At 32.4% G+C, this 25,008-nt stretch overlaps 1 protein-coding gene and 1 long non-coding RNA gene across 2 annotated transcripts; one reads left to right on the top strand and one right to left on the bottom strand.

Moving 5' to 3' along the window:
* Positions 1–88: 88 nt before the first annotated feature.
* Positions 89–4,048, top strand: LOC114421152. Its single transcript, XR_003668497.1, has 4 exons — positions 89–334; positions 443–488; positions 2,320–2,886; positions 3,737–4,048. It is a non-coding gene; the product is annotated as an uncharacterized LOC114421152 (long non-coding RNA).
* An 8,823-nt stretch (positions 4,049–12,871) lies between these two features.
* On the bottom strand, positions 12,872–20,971 carry LOC114421929. Its single transcript, XM_028388071.1, has 3 exons — positions 20,651–20,971; positions 20,263–20,343; positions 12,872–13,559 (listed from the first exon to the last, which is right to left on the bottom strand). The coding sequence occupies exons 1-3, from the start codon at positions 20,807–20,809 to the stop codon at positions 13,152–13,154; spliced, it is 648 nt and encodes a 215-aa protein (XP_028243872.1). The 5' UTR covers positions 20,810–20,971; the 3' UTR covers positions 12,872–13,151.
* Positions 20,972–25,008: the final 4,037 nt, after the last annotated feature.

Below are 25,008 nucleotides of genomic sequence, written 5' to 3'. Positions count from 1 at the left end.
TATTTATCTACTAAAAATTTATAATGATATATATTATTATATAAATTATACTATAATTAAAATTTGTAATAAAATAGTTTGTATAGCATATAAATTATATTTTAAATTTATGAGATATTTTGTATTGTCACAAAAATAATAAATATTGTCCATAACCCACACATATGATTTTGGTACATATACTTAATAATTAACTTATAATAAAATAATTAATATTAATTTTTCTTTACTTATCACTTCGAAGTAACGGTGCAAATCATCTGTGTCTTCGTCTCACTCGTCTCTCTCTCTGACAATTTTGGAGTCCTTCTATATTCCAATGACTTCTACAAAGGTGGGTTTGCTTCAATCTCTATGCAATGTTCCATATTTATCTCATTCGTACTAAAGCTTTGTTTTTTTCTTTGTATTACTATGTGGGTTTCGTGTACCCTGTTCTCAGGTCAACAATCGAGGTTCGCCTGGATCAAAAAGGTTTCGAAACAACGGTGAATAACTCTATTTTTTTTTTTTTAAAATTCTGCGTAAATGGTGATAGTATCTTAATTTCTATGGATTAATTTTATTCAATATAGGCAATTGAATTGTACTGTTACCCGGTTATACATACCATGCATTATGGTACCGATCATCTTTCATATAGAAAAGGCGAAATATTACCTCGCTTATTTAGTTATAATATGTGCGTCATGTAATAATTTTGCTATTTCAATTATTATAGTATGATTTTAATCTGGTATTTCAATTTTGGTTTTAATTAAGCCGGGAATGGAATTTTCTTACTTGGGATTAAATATTATATTTGTTAATGGAATGATATTTTTTTTATGTACATGGAATGATTTATTTTTTTTGGACTGAAAATGGAATGATATATTATAACGCTGTGATATGTAAACATTATTGTATTACTATTGAATGCACCTATTTTGCATATTCTGTTATGCAATTGTTGAATCGGTGCATTTTTTTGGGTAGATTTGTATTCATTTTTGGATATATTGAGTAAGTCCATTTGATATGTTATGTTCACATCCCATGATCTGGTATAGTTTTTAATGGATTTGAATATTATTTTCAATTTGGATGCACTATGGTACTGAATTTTATTTCAATTGTTGAAATGGATTGATTAAGTATTTGCAGTCGTTTGAATTGATTGGTAACATCACAGGCCTCTACACTTTTTGTCCATGGCTTCTACACTTTTGTTTTTGACAGAAAGCCTCTACACTTGTTAACTGCGTATTTGAATTAGCATTGGCAAAGTTTGTTTGCAAATTTAATTTTGGTTAAAAGTGATGTAATTTATGTTTAAATATATTTATTTGATTATAAAGATAAATTAGGAATAAAATTCAGCATAATTTTTTTATTAACATAAAACTATTATAAGTTGCTCTATCTTAATTTTTTTCTAGACTCTTCACCTATATGAAATCAAATATATGAATTTTTTTACAGGCAGAAATTGAATAAGTAATAAGAAATTTACTTCTCATACTATACTCAACCAATTAGGTTAGATCTCTCGGTCTAAAATCATTTTTTTTTTAATTTGAAACATTCAAAATTTTAAGAAACAATATAATCATATTAGAATATAACATTTATCTTGATTTTCTTTTAATTAATCGAATATCTACTAATTAATTCTTCAAACCTTAATTGTATAATGAATTCAATTGATTTCAAATCAATATATAAGTAATTTAATTTGTTATTGTACAATTTTTTTTATGTCCAATCTGCATTTTTTCACGTCTAGAGCCTAATCAACCATTTGTCACAAGCTAGAAATTTATTGAAGAAGAAAAATAATCCTTCCGAAACAATAATTTTTAAAATATTTAATTTAATTTCTTATCTTTTAAAAAATTTAATTTAATTCTTTATGTTTTTAAAAGATGACTGATGATTTTAAACTTTTTAAATAAAATAAAAAACTGAAGTGATTTTTTTAAATAAATTATGATTTGGAATAAAATAAATTTGGTCATTTAGTCTATAAACTGTTTTTTTTTCTTCCTACAACAAATATTTTTGAGTTTTGGTGCTAAAGGTAATATAGGCTGTTGGTTGAAGTATTGCTAGCCACTTATATTCATGTGATTGAATGTTTTGGAATAAACATATTTGTGGTTAACCATTGTGACTTCTGTTACTCGAGGACAAGTAAATTATTATTTCTTTGCTTGAGGACATATAAAATTGTAAATTTAAGAGAGTTTATTAATCATTATTCATAACTGTTTTGTATTAAATATTTGTATGAAATTAGTGCCTTACTTCCAATTTATGGTTCTTCAAACTGTGTAGGGGTGAGAGTGGGGCGCACGAAGTATATCTGATGTGTGTCCAGAGAAGTGTCTGATGCCTGTCCAACTACTTGGAGAAGTGCATGCGGTGTGTCCAAGCCCCCCCCCCCAAAAAAAAATAAAATTGGACACCGCAAAAACGTGTCAGACACGGTGTCCACTGCATGTCCAAAGAGTGTGGGTGTTGGAAACGTGTCCAACACGTGGACACGACATTCATCGGAAGTGTCCGTTGCTAAATGCAATTGTATTATTATTATTATTATTATCAAGTATATAGTAATACAAGTATACAACTATTACCTAAACTTACTGATTGGAGCTTGCTTATTGATTAGATATTTATTGACTTTGATTTAGGGTAAGTAAAGGGTTTCTACTTTCTATACAATGAAGAATAGTAACAGTGATATTGCTAATGCAAGGTTTGGGAGAGAAATTTTTATTTTTTTCAATTTCTTTTCAGGAAGGTTACATTGGAAGCTAAATCAAATAAACTTATTGGGTGGACATGCAATATTTGTTCTGACACAGTACCCTATATGCATGTTCACAAAGTTATATTGCAGTAAGACATTGATAATTGATCTATTTTATAGTTTTTTCTGATATACAGATGATGAAAATGTCACCCAAAAGCTTTGCCTATTATTCAAGCTGGAGCTCATGAAAATTGAACATATAGATGGTCCAAAGGAAAACATGCATGCGTGTCTATGTCTTATCCTCTGTTCACAATATGTATTTAATCTATTCTATGATTAAACTCTTATTAAAGACCTGATAATGACCTTGGGGTTTCTAACCCCCAGTACTAGAATCCTATACTTTTAATGTGGGATTCAAGCTCCATACCTTGCAATTGGATCTTGACAAGGCCATGATTCAAATCTTTTCTTCCCAAGCATATTCTAACTAAATATATTGCCTTTGGAAACTCATTGACATGTGTTCTTGATTCTTGAGTTCTATTAATTTAATCTAAGAATTGGTTGGAAATGGTTTGGAACCATTTCTGTTGTTAGAATTATATATTATTCTCTTAATTATCATTAGAGAGCAATGAAGGATTTGCTCATTATTACTTAGATTAGATTGATTCTATGTAATTAATGTAGATCCTATTTGCTCATTATAAATAAAGGATTAGTGGGTCATCCAAGACACAACATTACTGTAAAAGATTGTTGTAGTTGTCATCATGGTTTGCATTGTTATGTTCATCCCATGTTAACTTCATTTGAACTCTCAAGTTAGTCTGGTACATCCTTGGAAATTAGACGTGGAAGAATTTTTCGTTTCTAATGAGAAACTATTCAAGCCTTCTCTGTTTGCTTTAATTTTTGTGTCCCGCTTGCATTTTGATTGCCTTGTCTGTTCCCCTAATGGTCTGTCTTAAATGTTATTCATTCTTGCAGTCATTCAGAAGTCATAAAAGTTGATATTAGCTGGGAAGCATTGATCAAACTAGTGCAGTGGTTTTATTCTGATAATCTGCCTAATCCTCCTTCTGGATGCTTGTGGGATAATATGGATGATGAAGAAAAGCTATTCAATCTACAACCATATGTGGAGCTTTGTTGGCTTGCTGAGTTTTGGATTTTGGAAAATATTCTGGAAGCCTGCTGGAAGGTGATTATGTCTTGTCTTGATAATGAACAGTTTTTTATTGTATGCATTTTTATTCAAATTCATACTATAAAATCTGGATGCTATTATCGCTTTGAGAATTAAGGGTTTTGATGCTAGTATTGCTTGAATTTTATCCCAATTAAATTCATACTAAAAAGTTGGGATGACGGTTTTGACACAATTCTTGGATGAATTTGATTCATACTATAAAATCGAGATGATATGCTTTGAGAATTGACGATTTTTATTCAATTATTGTATGAATTTCATTCATACTATAAAATCGAGATGGTTTGCTTTGAGAATTGACGGTTTTGATACAGTTGTTGTATGAATTTTTTATCCAAACTCATACTAAAAAATTGGGATGGTATGCTTTGAGAATTAACGGTTTTGATGCAATTATTGTATGAATTTTTATCCAAATTCATACTATAAAATCTGGATGGTATTATTGAGGGATTTGATGCTATTATTGTATGAATTTTATTCAAATTCATAGAAAAAATTGGGATGGTATTTTTATAAAAGAGGAGTTGAACAACAGTCACAAGGCGTGAGATGTTGTAGCCCTCAAGAGTTACAAACACCAGAACAATCAACTAACAAAATAGATCACATAAGTGAGCACTAGAGACATCCATGTGCAACTTTTCAACCAAACAGATTAACTCTCCTAGTGCCACAGACAACACAGTAATTTTACTACTGTTAAACAACAACAAATCTCCCAACAAGAAAATTGTGTATGAGAATTGACGATTTTGATGCAATTATTGGAATCATACTATAAAATTGAGATGGTATGCTTTTAGAATTGACAATTTTGATGCCCATTATAGTATGAATTTTTGTTCAAATTCATACTACAAAATTAGGTTGGTCATGGAGTTGGATTAAGGCTAAATTCAAAAGAGTATATTTCTCTTTCTATCAGTGGCAAATGCAGATGCTTATGTATGAAAGATGTCGCGTGAGTTAGGCTTGACGGAAGGCCAACCACTGGCAACCTCTGTTTTTGCCGTGGGTTTTTTGATATTTTGATAATATGTTCATCGCAATATACATATGTTGACTTGTATGTGGGGTTTTAGTACTCCGTTCTGTTAGGTTGGTTTTGTTTGTTAGGTTGCCTCTTACAAGGCTTTCTGTTTGCTGTCATCCTCTCTGTTTGTCTGTTGGAGGTTGTCATATATTAGACAAACATTTTATAACACTTTTCTATACAAAAGTTAGTCATAAATGACGACTAACAAATTCCCCCAAATTTACAGCTTTACTTGTCTTCAAGCAAAGAAAGAACAGTTCACTTGTCCTCAAGTGACAAAATCACAGTGATTATTCAAAATTGTGTTTGTTTCCAAGCATTCAATAACATGACACAAGTGGCATACAATGCTTCAACCAACAGTTTTTCACAAGATATGCAGTTTTTCAAAGATATGAATATGATAATTAGGCACACAAGTGAAATAAGTTAGTAAGCAAGACAAATATCAAGGAAGGATCATCAAGCCAATGCCTCACGGTCACTGTTTCACTTAAGCACAAGTGTTTAGGCAATTTATCAATTAACAACCAACACAATTCTCAATCTTTGCATTTCATCTCATGTCATTAAGTCACAAACACACAAAATTGAATCCGAAGGACTTCTCTTAGCTTTTAATGAGGTTGGGCTGCAAACAAATCATGGTTTTTTCGGGATGCAAAAGTCTTAAGTTCTAGGAGAGCATTCATCCTTAGATCAACCCTTTTCTCTTTTATTTCAGCTTTTATTACTTGCCTTTCAATATTTACAAGACTTAGCTTTCAAACAGCTTTTATGACAGCACACACTTAGTTTTATTTTTCAAATTTCTCTCTTTTTTTTATACTTTTCTATGTGTGCTGACATTTTGCTTACCACAATTGCTATCACCCAATGAACTCCCCCAAATTTGGAACACTTCTTTGGTTACTGGATTAAAAAATTTGTAACCACCAGTGGCATGATAACCCAGCAGTATCATTATCTCACTTTTGCTATCTAACTTCTTTCTCAACTGATCAGGCACATGTTTATAACAAATAGAGCCAAAAATTTTAAAATGACTAACCATTGGTTTGCGTCCAGACCATGCTTCTTCAGGTGTGATTTTATTGAGTCTTTTTGTTGGGCTTCGGTTTAGCACATACACTACAGTGGAGACAGCCTCTGCCCAAAGAAATTTTGGTAGCTTCTTTCCATTAAGCATGCATCTGACCATATTCATCATTGTTTGATTTCTTCTTTATGTTGCACCGTTATGTTGGGGAGTGTAGGGAGGTGTCACATCATGCACAATACCTTCCAGTTCATAGAATTCATCAAATTCATTGCTAGTATACTCTCCTCCTCCATCAGTGACTATAGTTTTTATCAAGAAACTAGTTTGTCTCTCCACCATTCTCTTGAACTTCTTGAATACTCCTAGCACTTCACTCTTTCTCTTCAAGATATACACCCACATCTTCCTAGTGAAATCATCTAGGAATGATACAAAGTATCTACTCTCACCAAGAGATTCACACTGCATTAGGCCACACACATCAGAGTATATCACTTCAAGCTTTTCTCTGGCCTTAGTTTCAACAAATTTCTTAAAATGCTTTCTGTGCTGTTTAGACTCAACACAATTTTTACATAATTCTTTTGGTACATTTATCAATGGCAACCCCCTAACCATGTTGTGAGTCTCCACTAATTGTCCTAGACTGAGCAAATTGCTCTCCAGTCCAGATACATAAAATACACCTGATATGCAGTACTGTGTATCATTCGGCATCTTGATCATCACATTTCAAACTCCTTCTCCTAGCATAGCTCTACCATCAGCAAACTTGATTCTATTTTTCTTGCTTGAATCAAAGTTGACAAGTCATTCTTTATGACCAGTCATATTGTAGAACATCTTGTGTCAAGGTACCATTCATCAATGGTGCACATTTCATCTGCAGTAGTCACCATGAGCATCACTAGCTCATTTTCTTCATCATCACCTTTGGCAAGATTTGCCTCATCACCTTGGGAATCCTTCTTCGCATAACACTCATCTGCAAAGTTTCCCCACCTATCACAATTATAACATTGGATGTTCTTTTTATCAAACATTTTTCTACCACCTCTTCCTCTACTATTGCTACCACCTCAATAGTAGCCTTTGCCCCTGCCTCTTTGCAACTGATCAGGTTTATTTTCAACATTATTCTGGCCTCTTCCACTACTAGAAACATAACCACTTCTTCCTCTATTGTTGCTACCACGACCTCTTCCTCTAAAACCACTTCTTCATCTGTTACTGTCACCAGAATTCGTATTACTAGATTGAGCCAATAAGGCTTGTTCAGCAATTTTTTGCTTATTTCTCTCTAGCAATGTAAGTTCTCTAGCTTCTAGTGAACTTTGCAATTCTTCTAAACTCATTTGACTTACTTCCTTGGATTCTTCAATTGCACATACTATATAATCATATTTTTCCAGCAGAGCTCGAGTAATTTTCTCACAAATTTTTCCATCAGTTAGAATCTCACCTTGTGTAGCCATCTGATTGGTGACTACCTTTACTCGTGCAAAGAAGTCAGCAATCTTCTCATTCTCTTCCATCGTCATCGAGTCAAACTGTCGCTGCAACACTTGAAGTTTCACCTTCTTGATTCGATCTCAACCAGTATAACATTTCTCAAGTTTATCACAGGCCTGTTTCGCTGAAGTCGCCTTCGAGATCAAATTGAAATTCACATTCATTTTCACTCAATTCGTGTTCAATTCACTGAATCGATGAAGAACACTCACTCACACTCGTGTTTCCCAAATTGCAAATTGAAACCTCACTGATTTCACTCGTGTTTCCCGATCCCAGGCTCGATTAGGCTCTGGATACCAAAATGTTGGATCTAGAACGTTAATCTAGCACACATCAAGCAATGGAAACTTGAATCACACACACAAACTCACCAAGAAAAGGGAGAAGATGAGCAAGAAAAAGATGGAGGAAAAACAAAAATAACGGAATTGCACGGAATTGCACATATGTTGAAAACTGAAATTACACAGTATTTATCTTATAAAGAACTCTCCTATTGTGAAATTACACTTATTCTCCCTACTTATATCAGTATAGACAGAATTACCCCTTTTTCTAATAAAACGAAAGCACGAATGTGATGGTGGCGAGTGCTGCAGGCGAAACGCATTGAGAAGAAGCTTGGGAGATTTCTAGAAGGATGGTGTTTAAAAGTTGCAGCCATCGTCCTGAAGAAAGAAAGATCATTGAATTTAAAGCACAAGAAAAACAATGCAGAAGAAAGGAAAGATACTGACAAGTGAGCGCAAAGATTTAGAAGGGAAATTGGAGGAGAATATTAACAGAGAAAGCTGAATTCTCAAATTCTTATTAATGGATAATGAGGAGATACAAGATTATATAGAAGACTTAACTGATAATAGTACCTAACTTTATGCCAGCTAATCTAACGACTATTCTAATTAATTGCCAACCCTTTATACAATTGACAAGAAACTGATGATGATAGTCAGTGAGTCAGATTTGAGAATGACCCCAAAACAGAATAAGGATGGTGGGACAGAGTATGACATCGTTTCGTGCTAAGATTCTTTTTTCTTTTATTTTAGTAAAAGGATGAGATTCTTTATTTTATTCAGGCTGAAATTATTATATTATTCATATTTCATTATTTAATTAAATAGAATAAAATTTTTATTTTATTTTATTTTATTAGTATAAATAATTTCAAATTACGTTATTATTTCTAGGCTAAATAATTCATTTTTCTTATTACTACTTATTATTTCTCTATATAAAATATTTTTATAACAATTGAATTGAATAATGTATGTGGATCAATAATTCAATTGCAAATAATTTTGGTGACACATATCAATGTCACTATTATGTGTAGTCTTAATTTTGTTAAGTAATACCATCTCAAAAAAGTAAAACTCAAGTCACTATTATATTCCCGTTGTAAATTAAAAATATTTTAAAAATTAAAATTCATTTCTTAGAAAATCAAATAATCAATCAATTCAAACCAATTTATATAAGACCAGTTTGCTTTAACTTATATTTGACATTACATTTATATCAAAGCATATAAGATCACCAATTATTTTTATTTTCGATTTAAACGGGTTTTTGTATAAAAAAATTTAATGAAAAACATTCTTAAAATTTATTGAGAAATATTAATAACATAGTTTTTAATGAATTTTTTAACGTACATTTTATTATCAGCTAAAATTTATTATAAATCATAAAATTTTATTGAGAAAAAATATATCAAAGCATATTAATAACATTTTTAACGTACATTCAATAATAAAATATGAGAAAAAATATATTAGAAAATGTTACCTTTTTTTTTACAGAAAAATACTAAAATCTCTCTTTTTTTCTTTGTGGACATAAAAGTGGAACATATCTATAAGTAGGAGCTGTGATTTGAAATTCATATCTCATTCTTCACAATCAGGATGAAAAGAATGTGCATGTGAGGAAAAATTGTTGTTGAAAGCGAGAACCAATAATAACCAATTTCCCAAGAATTAACATCACATGTGAAAAATATGTGCCAAGGGATTAAAAACATATTTTAGTAAAGTACTAAATTAAACAATATGAAAAGTTATAATTATGACTTTTAAAATAATTGTTATAAAAGTTATAAAAAATATTTTATCGTATAATAAATTATTATAATTATGACTTTTAAATAACAAATGTGATTGGATGATGATGCGATGAAAATGCATTATGATTATATTTTTTTTTTTCTAAAATAAGATTCAATCATTATTTGTAAGATATGGTGAGTTTAATGAAAATATATTATCCATGTAAAAAATATTACATTATCAACAATTTAGAAATCATCATTTATATAATTTTAAGGTATATTATAAATTTAACAAATTTATCTCATTCTCTTGTTCTCCATTTTGGTTTAGCTGAGCTACTCTTTTTGTTGTTGTGGTAGGTTTGGTCGAGGTGCGTTGGTGCAGTGATTCATTTGCAATTTGTGGTTATCGTCGTGGTGGGTGTTGTGGTGCAACGACGGAGGAGGTAAGTTTTTTTTGTATGCAACTTGAACTTTGATCTATGTGAATTCATAATAAACATATGAATTAGCAATTCATAGGATTAATATGAATTGTCAATCTGTATAACCTAAAAAAATTTTAATAAATTATTTTTTTTATAAATTTAGTTATATTTTTAAATATATTTGTGAAAACATTATTAAATGAACTAGTTTATGCAAGTGTATAAAATATGAAAATTTAGGTATAAATTTTCATATATATGTTTATCAATTTTAATGTAATATATTAGTATATGCAGTGAAAAAATAACAAAATTGCGTGTTTTGTTAAGATAAACAAAGATCAATGAATATATGAGAGTATAATGTAGAAGTTAATATGAATAAAGACAATGAAAAGAATATGGTGTATTTAAAAATATTGATTATTTTGATGCCTTCAATGCTTCCCAGATGTTGATATGATTTTGTATTTTGTTAAAGTAAGTAAATGAATGTCTCTTGAAAACTAAACATGTATATCCCTTTTATAGGTGTTTATTACCCGTGATGACGTTTTACACTGGGCTCGCTCTGTTGCGTGTGATATTAATTTTGTGACGGTGATAATGAGGTGAGACACAAATACTGACAAGAGACGAAGGACATCATTTGTTTTAATTGATTATGAAAAAAAGTAGAAAATACAGAGCATGTAAGAGAGATTTAATACGAACAATGACAAACAGTAAAAAAAAAGTGGGTGTCCCTTTTTGCTGCAAGCAAAACCAGTGTTGAAAGGTAAATGGTGGATGATGAAGTTAATATGTGAGACTTATAATCATGCATTAGCTAAGTCATTCATTGGACATTCATATGTTAGTCGACTGACTAGGGATGAGAAGATTATTATGGGTGATATGATAAAGTCAATGGTCAAACCAAAAAATATTACTCTCACTTTGAAGGACTATAATGTCAATAACTGTACAAGAACGAAACAAGTATACAATACAAATTATGCATAATGTTATTATATAAGAGACATTAATAATGAAATGCAACAACTAATAAAGCTTCTTCACGATCAGTGTATATTCATTGACATTTTTAGTGTGACACCCATTGGGATGACATTTTTAACTCTGTTTGTCTATTTGGAGGAAGAACGTATAAACGATTTTGTTTGTGCTCTGGGACGGTTTTGAGTTATTTTTCTAAGACGTGATGCAAACCCTATCGTTATGGTTATCGATAGAAATTCAACATTGATGAATGCATTCAAAATTGTTTTCCCTAGCAACTAACTTGTTACATCAGTTTCACATTGATAGAAGGCAAAATATAAAACTCTCATGGGTAGAAGAATGCACTGGATTATATAATAGGAGCATGAGAGAATTGGTGGATTATTTGTCTGAGCTAAAATTTGATGACTTTGTTGACCATGTCAAACAAATATGATTGATTTCCCACAAGCAAAGACTTGTAAAGCCCGAATGAATAAGATATGCATCTAAAAAACACAACTAACACGTATCAAAATTATAAATATATATTGATTTTAATAAACACATAAATGAGTAGCTCCATATCGAGCCAACCAATCAACACATGAATTTTCTTGTTCCAGATGATAAAATAGGAGAACATAAATAGATAAAAAAAAATAAAAGTATTGATTGTTTGGTTTAATAGAAATGAAAGAAAAATTGAGAGAAAAAAATAAAGAGATTATTTGAAACGAAATAAATGAGAAAAAAAAATTATGATTAAAAATACCATTTTACTATAGCATTATTTTAGGATAGATAACAGTTATGATCCCTTCACTTTGTGACAATTTGATCTTTATATCTTTAAAATGATCCATTTAATTCACAAAAAAGTGTAAATGTTGTGATGAATCGATCTAATCATCAAGTATTTACAGTTTCGTTAATGTTCATGTCACATGTCGTTGCACAATTTCACATGCAGAAAACATTCACTAGTGCACCATATTTTTGATTGAAATATCAGCGAATTTATTTTTTATTTTTATTATTTTTTTCTTTCCTTTTTTTAACTTTTTTTTTTCAGTTTGTCCTTAATGACCCTCCATCTTCTCCTTTGGTTTCTCGCCAAGAACGGTTCCCTCCATCGTGATACACTTCATCTCTCAAAACTTCTTTTTCTCTCTTTCCATTATCCATTACTTATTCATCACCCTCCCCCTCCCCCTCCCTCTCCCTCTCCATATATCTTTCTTCCTCTGTCAAAACCCCCCAAAACTACCGTCACAATTTCTGATCCGGCGAACAACCAATGCCCCAAAATTATCGTAACAAAATTTCATAATATTGTACAGATAAAAAACAATTAAATGGACAAAACAGATTCCCATGAATTGCATAACTACGACGAATTGAAAACAAAAGAAAACTCGCAATCAACGTGTAATCAACAGCACTGGCCCAAATCTATACTAATTAGCGGGTCCAGAATAATTAATATTAGTAAAACAAGAAAATAATTAATATGACAAAAATAATCATATTTTATATGCACGCTCAAGTCCAAACAATTGATTATGCCACCAAATTAACATCATTTCTTGGTGAGTTTGAAGACTATTGTCTATCTAATTATTTGTGTTAATCAAGAGTTTAAAACTAAGTAAATAACAGAAACATTTCCATATAATTTATACTGAAATGAATTTAAATCCCATCTTCTAAAAAATTAAAACAGAAGTGCATCCTCCTGTGAATTCAAACACCTAAACTTACAAAATGCAAAGCTTCACTGCTAATCTCAAACCCTTTCATGCATAATTTAAAGCAGCACAAATTCACAATCATAAACACAGATATTGATTTATTAACAAGAAAAAATTATCTAGTAGTTTACTTCGCAAAATCTCATGCAAACATCACACACTAGTATGACTATATATCGCTTGGGAAATGGCCAACATTTTTCAAGAACTATCTGTTTAACATGTAAGCTGATGTTCAAGCTTTCAAACTGGACGACAATGCTACACAAATAAATTGAAGTTTATCCACAATAAATTTGACATTTTTCACCACGCATTTATGACCACAGATTTCATAAATGACCTCTTTTTTGTTCCTTGTTCTAACTATGACAGCATCAGTATGAAAAATCATGACCAGGACTATCTGAATGCATATCCATGCAATCACTGGAGTTGGAAGAATTTGTGTCCCTGTTCTGGCCATTAGGATAAGTCATGTCACTGTTCCGGGTTCCATTTCCTGAAGACATGATATTACATGAAGGAAAGCTCCCCTGTGCCAAATGATATGGCTGAAGGCTGCGTCGAATAGGACTAGAGAGTGCATTTGAGAACACTGAGTTCTTTGGTTGTTGATCAGGTTGTCCAGCACGTATCCCCTGTCCTGCCACAGTTGCTCCAAATGCATTAGAGGGTATGGACGCACCAAAGTTAGTGTTGTGCATTGCAGTCTGGGAATTATGTTGATGCATTGGCTGCCTTGGGGACACTGGTGCCTCCTCTCCTCCATATTCAAGCTCATTCTAAATGCACACGCATAGCTCAAGGTTATATGCTTATCTATAATAAGCTATTAAGATAAATCTGAAATCAGATACATTCATTTTGATGGATAAAGGAAATTCCAGCCCAAGTGAACTGAAAAAGAGAAAAAAAAAATTCCTTCATGCTCTGGCTGTAATTCAACAAGCAAAATCCGGTTGGCAGGTTGCACAAGACCTCTTACGCAAATAAAAAAGGGCAGACAGCCATTGTATTCGGTGTCCAGAAAAATCAGAGAGACAAGTTAAAAGGTATCCTTAGGTGCTATTGGTGTAATTCTCGGATAGGAATTAGAGTTTCATCTCAGTAATTTGTGTAATAAAGATTTGCATTAAAGATTAGCATAGATTATTGATTGAAAACATCATAAAAAAACACCTGAGAAATTAGGTCTAGGTTTTGTCCTACTTCTAAAACCAAAGGTTTAAGGATTGTGTCCATTAAATGGCAATTTCACATTCAAAGCATTTGACAAAGGGATCCATAAGCTATATGTATGCACCGATAGAGTTGATGAAAGATCCTTAAACTATGTTGAATGCAAAAAATAAAAATTACAAGAAAGTATTTCCACTGAATAATAAGTATGGTGAAGTATAGAGTGCAGAAGAATGCAAATGCAGCATTAGATGCGGTCCAGAAATACTAATTAATGCAAGGTTGTGATGAGTGTGAGGGAGAAACACGGTGAGGTTTTTCACAAGGTAATTGGGAAGGAGAAGAGAAAGGAGAAACAAGGGATAGATGGTGCAAGAGAGAAGTGGGGGAGGAAGACATCAAAAAGACTAGGACTAATGGAGAAGATGCAGGATGGAAGGTTGTTCGGAATAGGAAATGGAGAAACAGGGACATTGTTTCCTTCTTCATTACCAATTTCCCGGATTATGATTGGAAGGAATTATACCAGATTTTTCGTCGATATGGACTTGTGAAGGAGGTATTTGTGGCAGCAAGGCGAAATAGAGGAGAGAAGAGGTACAATTCTGTGAGGTTTGCCAGAGTGGAGAATCCAAAAAGACTAGAAACAGATTTAGATTGTATCTATTTGAAAACAGAAATTGTCTGCTAATCTGCCCAGATACCAAAGGAGAGACAGGCTTGTCATGTAGATGTGGAAACGCACTCCCTTTCAAGGATTGATGCAGCGTGGGTTCTTGTGATGGTGTTGTCAATTCAGCCTATGAGAATAGATACACAGGTCAGGATTAAGAATAAAATTTGCAGAATCTGTTTGATGGAGGAGAATGTGGTGCGGGTGGTTCAGTGCCGGTGTAGCCGAGATAGTGGTAAGGACAGGGATGTATACTTTGATAGAAGTGAGATGCGGTTAGATATCAAATCTTCGAATAACGGAGTGCGATTGTGATGACTGGGAGGAGGAACATCTACGGGAAGTGGTGGACGTAAAGGGACAAGATGATTGGAGGGCCAGCCGGCGACCTTGCTCCAACGAGGTGACGGTACAAAAACCGGTGGGCAATAGCAAAAAGACTAAGGACAGTACAAACTATCCACCTAACGGGTCAACATCTGTCAGAGTTGACCACTCATGAAATTGTTGCATGAAAAGAGGATGTTCCTTAGACAAAACATGCTTCCCAGGACATACATGGAAGTGGTAATCAGAAAAACCTGGATCTAGAAAGTTGTTTGGTAAAGGGGTTTTTGGAGGCCAGAAAGAAGGTGATGGAGGTGGGCTTAGGGCTCAAGGTATAGTGGAAAATATGGATGACGACAGAGAGGAAAGAGGTTTGAATTTTGAAGAGAAGATTTTTGAAATGAAAGATGAGGGGCCCACACAGCACAATGCATGTGTAGATAAAGGAGGAGGGTGTTGTATAGTGGGCTGCTCTTATGGGCCTAAGGGGGAAATGGATAAGTTAAAATGCCTACCTTCAATGCCATTAGATGGAGGCCCAATTACTACTGCTAATTGTTTTGCAATCCTAATGAGAAAGGGCTAGGCAGCAAAAAAGAATATATGTGTCTTTGAGAGGGATATGGGCCGGGAAGAAAGACGCAAAATTGATTCCAAGAGGTGCTCTATTTCTTTTTAACCAAAAATGAAGGAACAGGGAGCATAGTAGCCTGGAGTCAGTAGAGAAGAGTGTAAGCTTGATTGGCCTTGGGAGCAAAAACAAGAAAGCGTTATGGGTGCATAGTGAAGAGGAGGAAGCGAATAAGGGGTGGGAGACTGGCCAGCGATTGGGTGTGCGTTTGCAAGGAAAGAAGGAAGCTATGATACAAAACCTGGTTTTATTGCGAAAAAGAGACTATAGTCAGAAACCAGGTCCATGTGCTTCGAAAAAGGAGGGAAACCACGGGAGGTGGCAATGATGTTAACGACGTATAACATAAGGGGGCTAGAGAGAAAGGTTAAAGCGAAGTGTGTAAAACAATTGATTGCAAAGGAGAATGTCCAGATGATGTTTCGACAGGAAACTAAGAAGGAGGTGGTTAGCAAGGAGTTGTGTTGTGCATTATGGGGGAACAATGATGTGCAATGGGAGATGACTCTGTTTGTTAATGCAATAGGTGGTCTTTTGTGTCTTTGGTGCAAGGAGGCATTTAAACTAAATAATACTTTTAGAGGAAATGGCTTTCTCGGGTTAGAAGGCATATGGAGGGAGGGGAGGGGAGGGTAGAAAATCGAGATGTTACTTTGGTCAATATATACTTGCCTTGTGATATGGAAGGGAAGAAAAGATTATGGAGGGAATTAAAGGATAAAAAAGGTAGCTCAACCAATCCTAGATGGTGTGTGATGGGAGACTACAATCAATGGTGAACAACATGGAGGGAGGGAGGATGACGAGTTCAATCAATTTATAAGAGATGGAACTTGTTGATATTCCTTTGGTTGGTAGAAGTTTCACTTGGTTTAGGCCAAATGGAAAAGCCAAGAGTAGAATTGATAGAGTTCTTATCTCAAGGAAGTGGCTGGACTCTTGGCAAGGTTGCACTCAATATGTCTTGAATAGGAATGCATGGGATCATTGCCCGATACTTGTTAAAAATAACTCTTTTGATTGGGGTCCTAGATCATTTAAGATCTTCAATTGTTGGTTTCAAGACAAAAGACTCCATGAGTTGGAGAAGAAGGTGTGGAGTGATCATAAAGTGGAGGGTTAGGGTGCTTTTTGTGTGCAAAGAGAAACTTAAAGCATTGAAGGAGGCATTAAAAAAGTGGAACAAGGAGGAGTTTGGTATCTTGAATGAGAAGCAAGCAAGAATTGAAAAAGAAATTAATGCGCTTGATGTAAGAATTGGGGTCTTAGCTAGGATGATTTCAATAGTAGATTGCAATTTCAAGAAGAATTTTGCAAGGTTGCCTTGCATAATGAATCCTTTCTTAGCCAAAAGTCTAAAGCTATATGGTTAAAGGAAGGTGATAGTAATATAAAAAATTTCCCTTCAATTATTAATTGGAAAAGAAGGAAGAATTTGATCAAGGGGCTTGAGGAGGAGGGGTGTGGGAGGAGGACCCACTCAAAGTGAAAGAGGAAGTGAGGAGGTATTTTGAAAGATTTCTAGAAGAAGGAAGAGATAGACCTATTCTTCTTGATGGGGTTCAATTCCAACAAAAAAATCTTTGGAGGACAATAACATGCTTATTTTGGAGTTTGAGGTCTAAGAGATTAAGTTAGCTATTTGGAGTTGTAATAACTCAAAATGCACCGGCCTCAACGGCTTCAACTTTTGCTTCTTTAGGGAGTTTCGGGAGGTGGTGAAAAATGATATTGTTGAGATTTTTTAAGGAATTCCATAGATATGGTGTGCTACCTAGAGGCTCGAATTCATCATTCATTTCCTTGATTGCTAAATGTGAATCCTTAATCCCTTGGTGAATTTCGACCTATATCTTTTGTGGGTTGCCTTCATAAAATCTTGGCCAAGTTGTTTGCCAATAGATTGAGGAAGGTTTTGGACAAGGTTATTGATCATAGGCAAAACGTCTTTCTTTGTGGGAGACAATTGCTTCATAGTGTGATGGTGACTAATGAGGTAATTGATGAAGCCAAGAGAAGGAAAAAAAGTTGTATTTTCTTCAAAGTGGACTTTGAAAAATCATATAACTCAGTCTCTTGGGAGTTTCTCACATGCATGTTGAAGAGGTTGGACTTCAATGACACTTAGGTTAGTTGGATAAAAGGATGTTTAAATTCTTCTTGGTCTTCTGTCTTAGTCAATGGTAATCCAACTCAAGAAGTTAGATGCTCTAAGGGACTACGTCAAGGGGATCTTTTAGCCCCCTTCCTTTTCTTAGTGGTGGCAAAAGGGTTGAGTGGTTTGATGAGGGAGGCTAATGCAACCAATTCATTGAGGGGATATGAGGTGGGGCGTGAAAAGTGTGTGATATCCTTACTACAATATGTTGATGATACAATCTTTGTGGGAGAAGCAAATGCTAGAAATGAATTCACTATTAAAGTCATCTTGAGAATGTTCAAATTGGCATCCGATTTGAAAGTATACTTCAAGAGTAGCTTTAGGGCAATTGCTGTAGGAAGTGAAGAGGTGGAGAGATTTGCCAACTTGCTTAATTGTAGGGTCTTATCTTTTCCATGCACTTACCTTGGCCTACCCTTGGGGGATAATCCTATGAAGGTGGCTACATGGAATCCTATAATTGACAAGTTCAAAAAGAGGTTGGCTACTTGGAAACACAAGCAAATTGTCTTTCGCAGGTAGAGTATGCTTGATGAATTTGGTATTGTAATCACTCCCGATATTCTACCTTTCATTTTTTAAAATACCAAAGGAGGTGATCTCTATAATTGTGGGGATACAAAGAAGGTTCTTGTGGGGTGGAGATTATTCAAGAAACTGAGAGAAAGAAAGAGAAAACCAGAGAAAAAGATAACTGATATTATTGAGATCTGAAAAGTTAGAGTTTGTTACAACAGAGATATATATAGACCTCTGACTCTTCTAAACTAACACTAACAGACTGACTTCTTAATACCAGTGAGGTACAGTTAGCAAAGCTAGCAGCCCTTACAAACACATAATCTGTTGTCTAACACTAGAGAGGTGCTGTTAGCAAAAGCTAACAGCCCTTACAATCATTCTACAAAATTGTTTTCACATTTGTACAAGTACATACTCTAATAGAGATAATGATAATAATAAGATACTTTGGGAGGATGCGTGTAATAGTAAGAAGAATGGGGGACTTGGAGTGAAGGATTTAGCCATATTCAATGATGTGTTGTTGGGAAAATAGAGATGGAACTTGTACCATAAAGAGAGTGGGGTGTGGAGGGAAGTAGTTCAATCTAAATATGGTGGTTGGAGGAGCTTAATGACAGATGATGATCTTCCATGGGAATCTCTACGGTGGAGACATTTGAGAAAAACTTGTGGCGTAAGGAATGAGGAAAAATGGTTTGATAGTGGTGTATCTTGGAAAGTTGGGAGTGGAGATAAGATACGCTTTTGTAAGGATGAATGGATGGAGGGGCAAAGTTTGGAAGTTTTATTTCCAAGGCTATACATACTCTCGGAGCAAAAAGAGCATTTAATTGGTCATATGGGTATATGGAGGGAAGAAACATGGCATTGGGATTTAAAATGGCAAAGGGTGTTGTTTGAGTGGGAAAATTAACTCACTATACAGTTAAATGGTTTTTTGGCTAATGTGCAGGTCTGTAGAGAGGATATGGATTTATGGCTTGGTCGGGATGCTCTTCGGGGATTTACTCAACATTCTCGGCTTGTAAATGGAGATTACAAGAGCATGTGGAGGATGAAGAAGGGAGTATTTTTCTGCATCTAAGGAACTTCAATATTCCAAATAAAGTCAAATTCTTAATTTGGAGAGCAATGAGATATAGATTGCCAACAAGAGACAACCTTGGAAGGAGAAATATCATTGTCAATTAAGATAATTTATTATGTCCATTTTGCCGGCAGCAATATGAGACCCAGGATCATCTTTCCATATCATGCAAGGTGGCTCAGAAAGCTAGGTCGGCATGCTACTTGGCTATCCTCTGACTTTGTGACAGTGGATTCAAACAACTTAAAGGGACATTGCTGGCAACATATGGACTTAGGAAGATCAAAGTCTGAATCCCAAGCTTGGAGGGTGATTTGGAACGCCGTCATTTTCTCTATTTGGAAGTTTCAAAATGCTTTTATTTTTAAGCAAGCAAGGCCAGACAATGCAGTTCTGATTCAAGAGGTTAAATTTCTGGTCTGGTCATGGCTCCATTCTTCAGCAAAATGGTTCAAATCCTCCTTTGTGCAGTGGTATTACGACCCTGCAGCTTCTTTGTATGGAGGTGTTGCGTAAATCTGATTCCTTGTGCCTTTTGTGCAATGCTAAAACCCATCGAAATTAAAATGATCTTAGATGGGGTTGATAGCTTTTGGTAGGGGGCCAATACCTTAACAGAAATGAAGGGAGGGTGTTGGATCATGTATTGGGATCCTGTTCTTTGTTGTTTGGTTGCAGCGGGGTTATGCTAGATTTACTCAGTTGTCGTAAAATATGGTATAACCTGTGCTGCTTCAAAAATACAAACGGTATGCTGTCCATCACGTAATTTGGTATCTTTGGTACCGACTATCATTTATATAGATCGATAGATGATACTTTTGCCGATTTAAAAAAAAAATCCACTGAATAATTGAATAAGTAATACAAAAAAAATGATATCAGAGACAACAAAATAAAACCTGCAAATGGGTAACAATATCAATGGTGGCCACCCTAGATCCTTCTTGCTGTTGCCTGAGAATCCATTGATACAATTTCTCCTGTGAAGAAATGAAAATTCACATAAAAAAAAAATCCTCAACAAAGAGCAAAGTTGAAACACATCAAATTGGGACATTTAAACAGTGCTCGAGTCACTTGAAAAACAAATTATGAAATATGAATTACTAAAACCACGGACTGACGGAACACAAAATCTGAAATTCAATTGTTCACAATAACCCTAAAAATGTAAACATGAATAAAAAAAAGAAAGAAGGAGCGTGCTTTCGTTCAAGGTGGGTGCGTGCATACTTGCAGTTAATGATTAAAAAAAAAAGGGAAAAAGGAAACGAGGGAAGAGCTTACAAGAGCGTGTCGTTCACCGGCCTGAAATGAGAGTTTTTGTTGGTTCATGGCGTGGGTGTAGAGATGAGAGAGGGAGTTGGCGGTGCTGCAGAAAGTGGAGTACATCGTTCGATCCACTTCGTCAAGGCGCGTTGCCACCGACTTTCGCTTCTTCGCCATCGCAGCCCAATGGCGGATTCAGAGTGAGGAAGGACCCTAAAAGAAAGAGAAAAAGAAAGTTGGTGCTTGTGTTGTGTTAAAATAGAAAAACAAAACAAAACCAAACGCGATATGAATATGATTTGAGATGATCTACTGCTACGAATGAACAAACGACGAATCAAGGAATTCACTTACGGTGTATGTACATATACCATACAACAAGTGGCGTCCACGTGGCGCCTCTTGCCGCTTTTTTCACTCTGAAATGAATATCTAAACTATAATTGCACCCTGCTGCAAATAAATATTGAAACGTTACGCCGTTACGGGACTGTTTGCTATGGAATTTTTGCCTAATTTCAAATGTGAAAGCTGATTTTACTAAAGATAAAGATATTTGTTTGCTGTTAATCAAAATTTATTTTGTATTTAAATTCAGTTTGACTAAAATTAATTAAAAAAATGGTAAATTTATTTTTAGAATACAAATAGTCAAAATGAATATATTTTATTCTAAAATTAATTTTATACAATAAATTTGGTAAATTATTCAAATATGCATTTAGTCAATTTTTATTGAGTATATTATTATTATTTAATATTTATAAAATAGTAAGTGGTTTGTGAAGGTAGTTATAGGATAATTATAAGAATAAAATATTAGCTTATGAATATAATTAAGATAAAATGAGTATAAAAATATGTACATTAAAATTTTCTTTTACTAAAATACTATTATTATTATTAAAAGAATTTGACTTTTCACCATAAACAAAAAAAATTATCTTCTTTTGTGATAATCATTGTCTTGATACCAAGTATAAAATCGTTCGTAGTATATTTTTAAAATTAGTAACTGATTTGTCTTGATATGAAGCATAAAACTTTTCATTTTTTTTTTATTACTTTCCATCATATTCCTACTTGTATCTTCTCTCCTATTTTGAATGAATTGGAATAAGTATCCTTATGTAAAATAAAAAACGGATTTGTCAGGTTAAGGAAATATTTGCTTGATATTGTTTTAGAAGAAATAATAACTTATTTAAAATAATTAACTATTTTTTAAAGTAAAGTGAAATAAACGATAATATATTTATAGATGAAAACATTCTTTTTTAAATAAATAAAAAATAAAGATAATTCATTATAATTTTATACTATCGTTAAATCAAAAATCGCCGTTTAAATAATTTAAATAATTATTTTAAAGTTAAAAAATTTATTATTCATGATAAATTATAATTAGACGATAGTGTAAAAAAAGTTATATCATCAGTGCATAACTCTTTTTTTTCTAATAATTAAAGAAAACTATTAAAAAAAATTATTTATTAATATACATTTTATTTTTAAATATGTTTTGTGGAATATTTTAAAAATATTAATTAAAAATATATCACACAATTACTTTTTAGATTCTTTTCGATATTCTTACTTTCGAATGAAAAACGAATTTTATATCAGTAGAAATAACATTTATGTTATGTTTTCAAAAGTTTTTTTTGGTGTAGATGACTAGTATTTATTAATTTAATTCATCTAACAAATAAAATCCAACTTACTAACCAAGGGGTCTGACTCAAACATAATTGATTGAACAGAATTTGTGAGTGTTTAAAATCTCCTGATATTATGTTTAATTTATAGTAATAAAAAAATGAACTCATCATATTATACTATTATATACATGAAATAAAAATTTTAATTATTTTTTAGCATTTAAATAATTTTAAAATGATATTAATAAGCATTTATTTTAGTTAATTTAAGATATATTTTCTAAAAAGTAATAATTAAAATGAGGTTTTTTAAAACATTTATAGAAAATTTAAAAACAAAGTGTAAAGAGTTGTTTAAAACAATAATCAAGGATTTAAACTAAAAGATATATCGTCGTCGTCATCATATACATCCCTATATATTATATTAGTGCATATTTGATTTTTCTTGTTTAAAAAAATTATGATGTAACTTTCAAAAATCTTGATATATTAATAAAAATGTCTCACATTATATTAGAAAAAAAATCTTATTTAAAAACATGTTTTATAAACTCATTTTTATTAACCCTTATTTAAATAACAAAATTGTGTAATATTGTATAAGAAATAAATATTTATATGCTTGTATAAATATTGCATTAATAGTACTAAAAAACACTATGGATCCGTTTGTTTGATAAATAATTTGTTTAGTTTTGAAAATATTTTTTTAATAACATAACATGGGAATGTTATTTCTAGTTATTATTTAAAAATGTGTTTGATTAATTATTAAAATTAGTTGAAATTATTTTTATTTTCCCATGAATGATTAAAACATGTGTTTGGTTAAGTTTTTTTAAAAAATATACATTATAAATACTACAATATCCTTATTATAAAAACTCTTGTTACAACTCTCGTTCCCTTCGCATGTATTTGACGATTAGGATGAGTGAAAGAGAAACAATAATTGCTTAGTAAAAAAGAAGCATAAGAGGAAAGAAAAAATTATTGTAAAATATAGGAATAAAATTGACAATAAATCAAATTGCGTAGACATTATTTGGATAGGAACAAAATTTGAAAGATTGGAAAAATTTAAGCATGGATCATGAAGGAAATATGAGAGAATAGTGAGATGATGGTTAATAGGATGGTATATATATATATATATATATATATATATATATGAATTTTACTCGTGGATAGGTATTCCTATTCCATGAGAATAATTTTTCCTCGCCTCCTTTGCTATGACTAAAATATTAGTAAAATGTAAGATTATGTATTTTTTGGAAATTAGATATACCTAGTATTATTTTGTATACTCTTGTAACAGATGTGAGATAATTCTTTTTAGGTCAATATTTTATGAAATAGGTGGGATACGGAAAAAAACATAACAAGAAAGACTATTTCAATAGCATAATTCAAGATGTCTGGACAAACTCAATTCACTATTTTAGGGTAATAAACTACAACCAAAAGGAAGAAGTCTTTAGGATGAAAACAAACACTGCCTTTATTTTTTTTTTAACACAAAATATTTTTACTTTTATTTTTTGGACAAAAAAAATGATATAATTCAACCTCAAACTCATTTAAATGTAGCTAATAATAGTGAAACAGGTGAATTGATGTGTATTCGAACCACAGGTATTTCCAAAAATAACACAATAGTTGCTAAAACAAATACTCCTTATCCATCATTCAATACCATTCATCTCTTGTACATTTGCTCTTCCAGTGGATTTAGTAAACTCCCATTGTAGTTATGGTTAGATGATCTTTGTGGGACTTCTTTCTATTTTAAACCATTATATAACACAGTTCCTTGTGCTTAAAGTAATTTATTACTGTGTTTTTAACGCTTCTTGCACCTACTTATTCTAGAGATTGATCTTGAAAGTGTGTCTGAGGAATTGTTTATGTGTTCTTATTTGAGTGTGGTTAACATATCTTAAACTTAGTTTAGGAATAGTACACCATAATATGTGTTATTATATATTTTGATTTTAATTAATGCTTGATTTGGCATCAATGGAGTTATGAAAGTAAACTTTGAGTTGAAATCAAAGTGATTTTATGTCAAAAATTTAGGTTCAATATACGTTAGTGAACTTTGAACTTCTAAACCGTGTTTGGATTATGTTGAATTTGAGGAGATATGTAGATGACGGACCCAAAAGTATTAAAATGGCTAATCACTTTCACCATTTTTGTTTAAAACCCTTGAAAAACAATAAACACGACATTAATGTTTTTTTTACAGCTACATTAATGTTATTTGTGTGAACTTACTGTCTTATGCGATATGATAGTTGAATAATTAAATTGAAGTATTTTTTTTTCTTGAATAAATTGTGTTGCTTTAATCCTTGTGAAAAATGATACCCTACCCACTGGATTTTTTTACTACTTGTTTATTAGTGTGCATGATGAAAAAATGAACTGAAACTGAAAACTTAGAGTATCTATAGCAACTAGATTTTAATTTTATTAAGATTGGAGAATGTTATTAGATTTTTCCTTTGAGATCCAATTTCTTTGTAAGAATTATCAAGATCAACAATCGTATAAAAAAAGTTTATTTTTTACTCATTTACCACAACATCCATAAGAAGCAATGACTAGTAATATAAAATATTAAAAGATGAATCTTTTGCATATTCTAAAAAAAATGATTGAAGATCATAAAATAAAATATATTATTAAAGTGAAAAATAAAAG

The sequence above is a fragment of the Glycine soja genome, chromosome 8, assembly GCF_004193775.1.
Source record: "Glycine soja cultivar W05 chromosome 8, ASM419377v2, whole genome shotgun sequence".
NCBI lineage: Eukaryota > Viridiplantae > Streptophyta > Magnoliopsida > Fabales > Fabaceae > Glycine > Glycine soja.
Note: the sequence above shows the minus strand (reverse complement) of the source record. Positions and strands in the feature narration are given on the sequence as shown.